The sequence below is a fragment of the Aplysia californica genome, unplaced genomic scaffold (assembly GCF_000002075.1).
Source record: "Aplysia californica isolate F4 #8 unplaced genomic scaffold, AplCal3.0 scaffold00011, whole genome shotgun sequence".
Taxonomy (NCBI): Eukaryota; Metazoa; Mollusca; class Gastropoda; order Aplysiida; family Aplysiidae; genus Aplysia; species Aplysia californica.
The window spans coordinates 1419072-1427889 of record NW_004797281.1 but is presented as its reverse complement, the minus strand read 5'-3'; the positions used below and the strand labels follow the sequence as shown (position 1 = coordinate 1427889).

The window sequence follows — 8818 nt, the reverse complement described above, 5'->3', positions numbered from 1 at the left end:
ATATATATATACAGTTGCGAGCGCTGTAAAACTTCTACTAAAGCTAAACTAAAAAACAACAACGAGATTTTAGGTCAGGCCCGGCGACCTCGTTGAATCAGTGTTCCTCTATACAACGCTGAGCCCTAAAGAATTTGATTGGCTCATTTAGATTGCTAGATCTAGGTTGTAAGCGGTGACAACAGTGATTGGTGGATAATTTAAAAACGAGCAATCCGTCAAGTGGACTACTCTGCGTTCGGTTCATTGCGTACGGTCGTACAGTATAACATCGGTTTCAACTTCACTTGTCTGTCTTTGATTACACTGTTCCAGTGTGGAATCAGAGAGGGTATACAGTAAATAAAATAGTACTGTGAACTTCTCTGGTGGAATACAATGTACTCTGCGCCGTGATGGCTCTCTGACTTAACCCTATCCGTACGTCCTGGGGTCATTTTGTACCCACGGAGTTGCATTCTTCACATTTTAGAATACTTCTAGACGAAGATCTCTTTGAAACTTTCCGAACTTTCAGTATAAAATCTAAAAAAAAAACACTTTGACAGACTGCTACACTAATGCAAAGCGTATGGATCGGATTAACGAGCAAACTTCTTGCTTGAAAAGTGGTGGCGCAGAGAGTTCCCCACGTCGTATGGATACGAGTAAAAAACGACGTGCGGATGGGGTGAAGTGATCCTAAGCCCCGAAAGCTCAACTATACTACATATGTAGGCCTACCTGTACAAAAAGGGTAAAAAAAGAAGGCGAAATGAATCTAGATGACATGATACAGAGTACAGAGTAGGCCTACCCGTGGGCCTCTATTAATCTATGTGTGCGTATTACTACATAATGCACGAGTAGTAGTAGGCAAGGCTTTGCAACCTTTGAAAGCGCTTTTCAAATTTTACAAAAATGAAAATAGGAACAGGCAGTTGGTTATGTACCGGTTTAAAATTTGGAAGGTAGATCTATACTGAGTTAGATGTTCCATTGTAAACAACAACAAAAAAGCTGACTGAACAAGAGAGAGACAGAGAGGTCGTGGGTGGGTGAAGGGGAGAGAGAGAGAGAGAGAGAGAGAGAGAGAGAGAGAGAGAGAGAGAGAGAGCGAGCGAGATATAGATATGATCTTTGGTATCATGATTAACACATGTACTTCCTTTTATTGCTCTGGTGTTTAATATCTTAAGTTGGATTATAGCGCCCCAGACACTCTCACTAGAGGCTTTGATGTCAAAATTAGTTTTGTATGATTATACTTAATCCTTCTAACATCACAAATACCTTTTCTACTTCTCAAAGTCCAAGTTAATGACCACAATCAACATTTTGTAGAAATAGAGAAGGGAAATGTTATGAAATGGGTATGGTAGGTCAAACATATGTTGACTTTTAATAGTCTCACTATTTGTAAAAACACATTAAATACTCAGACTGGACCGTAGATATATTCTCCAAGCCTCGTCAAAGGATACTTACAATAGGATCAACAGACGTATGAATAAATATGCCATGGCAGGTTTTTGGTGGAAAAATGGCCTTTGATACAGAAAAAACTAGGACTGGGCAATAAGTTGCTTTACCAAAATCCGGATAATAAGTCAAGGCACCTCTTTGAGAAATAATATGTTATGAACCCTCCAACAAATGGGTTAGCATCACTTCAACAAATGGGTGCCCCTACTTCGGCAAGCGGGTCAGGAAAGGGGGTTAAGAGTCTGAATTCGATAATGTTTCATTTAGAATTATCCGGTTATCCGGATAGTTTATCCGGATTTTGCCTACAACAAAAAAACCCACAACAGCAACAACAAAATCCATACAGCCACTCCTTTACCTGTTGATATGGAGTTACACTATTCTTTCTGTGTACAGAATGAGTTAAATATGTCCCTTTCCGTCTTTTAAACTGAGCATTTAAGGTTGGGTGTGGTTACGGAGCAGCACATCAACAAACTAACACTCACCTAGTGCTGAGAAAAAGCAAAACAGACAGAAAGACGAGAAGAAAAGCAAAAAAAAAAAAAAAAAAAGGTGCGATCATTCCAACACCAGTACAGTCCCCAACTGAAACAGATAAACCAAAAAAACAACAAACAAATGAAAAGGGAACAAAAAATGAGCAGTATGAACAACAAAAAGAGCAACAAAAAACCCAAACAAAACCCACTAAACAAGCAACAAAACACCACAAAACGCAACATAAACAAGCAAAAAACAAAATAAAAAGTACGCACCTGAAAAGACATCACCACGAAACCATAGTGAATATTACCTTATCTTCGTCTCCATCTTTAACAGCAGGCTCCTCGAAATTATCTAAATCGTTTTCATTGGGCGTAATTATTTATTTAACAATAATTTACTGATCTATTTATTTACTTACTTTATTTATTGATTTTAAAAATTTTATTTGCACTTTTCTTTCTTTCTTTCTTTGTTTTTTTTTCGTTCTTTATTTCTCTCTCTCTTTCTTTCTGTCTTTGATTTAGTATAACTTAGTTTGATTTAGTTTGAATTATTTATTTATTTAAATTTTTTAAAATGTTTATTTATTTATTTATTCATTTATTTATTTATTATTTTATTTTATTTATTTGTTTATTTATTTACTTATTTCTATATTTAATTTTTTTAAACTTATTTATTTAATGTGCAGGCTTTGTGACCTTGAGGGGTGCCCTTGACCTGCCCAGTGTGTGCCTTGTGAGTGGCCTGTGGTTGCTGAGTCTGCTCCAGATAGCCGGGACCTACACCTCACCTGCAGAGGAAGCTTTTGTCAGAATGGCCACCAGCAGGTTGGTTCACGCACGCACAGACACACATGCACGCACACACACACACTGACACAGACACACACACACTGACACACACACACACACGCAGACATACACATGCACATAAGCATACACACACTGACACAGACACACACACATACACACACACACACACACACACACATGTACACAGACACACACAGGCACACACACATACACATGCACACACACACACACACACACACACACACACACACACACACACACCTGTAGACAGTCATACACACAAGAAAAATACATATACGTACAGATGCACACTCACATGCCCGCGCGCGCACACACACACACACACACACACACACACACACACACACACACACACACACACACGCACACACACACACACACACACACACATGCACCCACAAAGGCACCCACGAATCATGCTAACAAAAGTGAATATCCAGACAGTATTTAAAATAGAAATTTTGCAGTCCAAGATCAGTGTCTTATGCATAATATTGAAGTATTTTGATCGTTTCCATTAACACAAATAATTGGCTTGCTTTTGTCTGGGTATTTAAATGCTGCAAAGCTATCACGTTCCAGACACATATATTATATATTGTAAATGGAGTTATAAACGCTTCTCTATTGAAATGAACTAGGGATGCGAGTCGAATGTAAAAAAAAAAGCAAACACGTGAAAACTATCTTTCAAAACTCACACAGCTCCTCCCCCATCTCCCCCCCCCCTACCCCCTCCCCCAAACACAAACATGCACACCCCACCCTCTGTCGAAAAAAGAGATAAAATGGAATAACACATTAAAGAATAAATTACATAAATACAGCACCTTCTTCTTGTCACAGCCCAGCAAGAGCTCTGGCAGTAACTGACTCTCAGATCTTTATGTCTGTCCCATGAGTTTTATGCACCCCACATCATTTAGCAAAATTTGATCTTTTTTTCATAATTTCTGATTATTTTCCTTTATCATTCTTTGTTAAAATTAACAGAATCGCATAATTTCACATTGTTGGGTTTAATTTGCATAATTTCAAAAATTTTTTGGGGCGGAAAAGCGCGGGCACAGTAATGTCACAGTACCGTTTATCAATACAGAACGTATATTAATCCCTTGCCTGACTGGCAGCCACGTGACTCTTTCCAAATCAACTCTTAATAGTAATACATTTAGGCTGACTGTAGTGGCTTCAGTTTTGGTTAGGAGTTCATTTTGAACTTTGCCGGGGACGGTGGCGCCAAGGGATGAGCCCGCGTGCCCACCAAACCAGAAACCGTAACCGTCCGTTTCTCGGGAAGTCGGTAGTTGAAATAACGCAGGAGTTAATTTTTCTTTAAATTATTAAATCATATCTATCCATAGACTTTCCGTCTGGGAGTCTCCCCCAAATCGTCACAGCCATCCTCGACAAAAGACGGGCCTAGGCAATGCCGTATGTGGCATAATTTTAGTCTGGCTCTGTTGTGACGTTTTAGTCATTTCGATATTCAGGCGAAGGCGTTTTTAATCGAGCATCTAAGTCTGATGTGCTTCTTCTTTCATTCTTGTTCCCACTTGGTTGGTCATGATAGGCTGCAATTAAGTACTAACATTTTTTAAAGTAGAAATTTTCTCTGTAGCACAGCAGTATTATTTTGAATCAATTTTGAGCTAAATTTTATAAGCCAAAGTTCGACAGAGGATTGAGCACTAAACATTAGCTTAGTAGAAGGGGTGGATGCTGCTTCCAGTTATTCAAGTCTACAGTCGAAGGTTAGCTCTTTATTGGAGTCCAAAATGTTGACTCGAATCGAAAGACAACTTGATCCTGACTGTCCCATTATTACACGAGGATAACTTGCAATATAATCTTCAAAAGGCGTTAATAATTTCTATCCTTGCTTTGTTTGCTCGCCTTTTCCTCTTTCATAACCAATCTATCTTTGGACACAATGCTGGCATGATACTGTGTATTTTGGTTTGATGCCTCTTTGAAAATTGTACAGATTTTAAAATCTATTAATGTCCATCTCCGATACGACTAAGGTGGAGAGATTTAAAATTTACCAAACAGCCGAACTTAAAGAGGGCTCATGTGGTTCAGCTTCTTCAAAAAACAACTTTTCAAGAAACAAAACAAATTATTTTATCCGCAAAGGTTTCATATCTAGAGAGTTCACGTTCTGTTTTGAGGACACGTTTTAATCGCAAAAGAGCCATCTTGTATTGCGTTCACTAACTGACCTTTGAGCAGGAACCCTTGAAGAAAAAAAATCGATCCAAAGATGTTTGTACGCCGAACATTTACATATTTCCCGGCTTAAGAAAGACACGGCTACCTCCCACAAAACCCAAGTATGTCGTGGCATTCATTACTATTCTGATAAAATACAGACTCAAACTACAAGGATCATGGTCATCGCCGCGTGGGATAATGTCTTGCGATTTCATGCTCCCGTTCATCTTTTTTTTTCTTTTTTTTTGGGGGGGGGGGTTGTTTGTTTTTTGGGATGTTCTTGTTTTTTTATCTTCTGATACAGTTAAGTTTTTGGACTATGGGGCTTTTGATCCAGTTTCTGGACAACTTTCGTAATAAAAGACGCAGTGTTGTGAAACTTTTCAGCTGCCACCTCCCCCTTCCTTCCCCTCCCCTCCCCGAAAAAGCACCCGTGTTCTTCAGAGTATTAAGGGGACAGTTTAAGATTGGTCATAAAAATTTTCGTTAAGGAAATGCCAAGAACGAGAATGGCTGACAGAAGAGATTTTGCAGATATATACTTAAATATATCGATATCACGATAAAGAAATAGATATATAGGTGTTGAATCGTGGTAAACATCAAGCACTCATTAACATAATGGAATCGAAGAAACCTGCATTTCCCCTGCCGTTTGGCAACTTTTTATCAAATTCTCTTTTTCGGGTTCTCGACCTTTTTGTTTCGCTCATATGACCGTATGCAGTTGCGAGCGCTGTAAAACCTCTACTATAAAAAAGCAACCTATTTGTCCATACAAAAACACTTTTCCGAGTGAATTTTACTGGAATTAAAAACTTTGAAAAAAAGGCACACAAATGTACATTTACAGGTTTCATGGACATTCAAGTTTTGGAAGTCACCGAATAATAGCGACTGTTGTTTTATATAATATATATATATATATATATATATATATATATATATATATATATATATATATATATATATATATATATATATATATTAGACCTAACACCAGGCGACCACGCTTCTCTTTCAACTTCCAACCCTTTTCTAGATAAATGGGTATTTTATCATCGAAAGCAGGACAGTATAAATTCTACACGCTTTAAGTACGTATTCAAAGCCATATTACTGACGTACAGAGGAACAGATGTATATGCTTACAAGCAGCGGATAGATAGATAGATAGATAGATAGATAGATAGATAGATAGATAGATAGATAGATAAATATATAGATAGGTAGATAGAAAGATAGGTACATATATAGATAGAGAGTAAGCTCGTTGGTCAATGTCTGACGATGACCATTACATCCACAGAAAAGAATATTTCTCCTGCTTAATGGAAGAATTAGAAGAATTAAGGAAGACTCCGGAGAGACTCAACTAAATATAATAATTATAATTTTACCTTCCCAAGTGCGAATCAAACTCATTTATTTCGTATTCAAAGCCAAATTCTTAACTGTTAGACCACAGACTGGGATGGGAAAAGTATCAAACAGCAGAGGACACATAAAAATGTGGCCAGCCATATCGCCGACGGCAATTGGTTGAGAAACGCAAACCAGGCAAATGTTATGACGAACGCAACTTAATTGATTCTCGGAACTCGTAATTTATTACCAGACTATCTTACCGAAGGCTATCATTTGTTATAACAATCTGTAGTTTGTATTAGATAAGCTGCACTCTGTCATATATTGCTTATGCGAAAAAATATTAACTGCAGTAAAGCAGTGTCATTATTTGTATGTATATTCGATCTCTTTCTGTCTGTCTCTGTCTCTGTCTTTGTCTCTGTCTCTTTCTCTCTCTCTCTCTCTCTCTCTCTCTCTCTCTCTCTCTCTCTGTCTCTGTCTCTGTCTCTCTCTCTCTTTCTCTCTCTCTCTCTCTCTCTCTCTCTCTCTCTCTCTCTCTCTCTCTCTCTCTCTGTGTGTTTGTGTTCTGTATGTGTTGGTCTGTGTGTGTTTGTATGTGTGTATGTGTGTGCGCGTGTGTGTATGTATGTTTATGCGTGTATGTGTGTGCGTGTGTGTGTATATATATATATATATATATATATATATATATATATATATATATATATATGTGTGTGTGTGTGTGTGTGTGTGTGTGTGTGTGTGTGAGTGTTTGTGTTCTGTGTATGTTTGTGTGTGCCTATGTGTATGAGTGCGCGTGTGTGTGTTTTGTGTTTGTATGTGTTTGTATGTTGATGGTATGAATGAAAGGATGGGTGAATGGACGGGTTGGTTGAAAGAAGGTTGGATTATTTGGTACATAAAAAGTCCAAAACAACCTCTTTTCGCATTTATAGCCACAACTCTCCGCCATAAACTATTATCTCTCACTCTCTATCTTTCTCTTTCTCCATCCCACCCCCTACGTTCCCCCTCTCTCTCTTAATCTCCCCCCCCTCTCTCTTCCTCTCTCTTCCTCTGTCTTCCTCTTCTACTCTCTCTTCCTCTAATTTTAACTATATTATTTTTCTTTAGGGTATGCACTTGAAGTTTAGTAATAATATCCAAAGTCTACAAACTTATCTTTAACAACACACAACTCAAAAAGTTTAAAACATATTACTTGACATTTTCATTGTTTTAACCTTTGGGGGGGGGGGGGGGGGTATCACCTCCTCCTTGACCTCTGTTGGCAGACCTCACAAGAGACTCAACAATCGTTTGACAATGGTACCTCCGAGGGATGGGAACTTAATCAAACCTCTCGTCAGACGTCCCACAAATTACTAGCAGACACCCTTGGTGCTTGATTAATGTTGTTACTGAAAGTAGCGACACATGCTACTCATTCCTAGCTTTTGTTTTCTGCCCTTTATGTAGAGACCCTTGCGAAGAAAACTGAATTACAAATTCCCCAGGACAACTCTTTTGCCATAGATTAGTCTTCGAGTCATGAATCTGGCTAGGGGTTAGATGTCTATTTTGCTTGATTAATTTTTTCAGACTGGGGGTTACGTTTTAACAGAAATGGGACTATTGTAATTATTTCTTAAGGTCAAACCGTTTTTGTTTTTTTTGAGACGCTGATGTTTCACAAGGTGTTGACAGCATTTGCAACACATCTTTGGTTTTTTTAGTGCTTCCATTGTCAAAAATCAATAATTAGCAAAAGGTTAAACTTATTTGGTTCTGTATGATAGCTAAAATGATAATTGAACGAACCTTGTTACGAAAAGTCAAAGTGTGCAAAACAGTTCATAAGCTAAACAAGTTTGCTCTACTGGTGCATGTGATTTCATTGTCAAAAGGACTATTTTTTCCAATCTTAAAGCATTTTCCAAAATAGAAAAAAATAGTGTTCCTCATAGAATGGTGCTTTCAAATTCTGTTGATGGCTGCAAGTTTAGTTCAATAACACTAAAACAACAGAAGAATCCCCCCCCCTCCCCTAAAAGTAGGAAAAATTGGACAATACCTGCACAAAAAGTGAGAAGAAAAAGGTTGTCCCACAACTTTCTTAGACAACTAGGTAGCGCTGTCATTCAAGCAAAAATAGATCCAAAATAATATGTCCTGCTAAATTATTTTAAGGCGTGGCACCTGGGATCTGCGGAACCTAAGAAAACCTGGAACGAACTGTTTTCACCCCTTTTTCATACAAACAGTGGCTTTTGAGACAATGTTTGGTTGGTTGGTGTGCCATCTGTGTCTAAAATACCTCTGAGCTTGATGTTCGATAATCTGCTTCTCATTTTGGTTGTCAGGCTGTTCTGGTACACTGTTCGAACGATCGTGAAGTCTATGGTTTTCTGTTGACGGTCAATAGTACATACCTTCTGCTTTCCAACTGCCCACCTTTC

General features: G+C 38.2%; 1 protein-coding gene across 1 annotated transcript in view; it reads left to right on the top strand.

Annotated features, from left to right (window-relative positions):
* Nucleotides 1-8818, top strand: part of LOC101847921 — a 38146-nt gene that overhangs the window by 21295 nt on the left and 8033 nt on the right. Inside the window, exon 2 of the mRNA XM_005089968.3 lies at nt 2648-2786. Coding sequence (XP_005090025.1) covers nt 2648-2786 — 139 coding nt within the window. The remainder of the gene's footprint in view (nt 1-2647; nt 2787-8818) is intronic.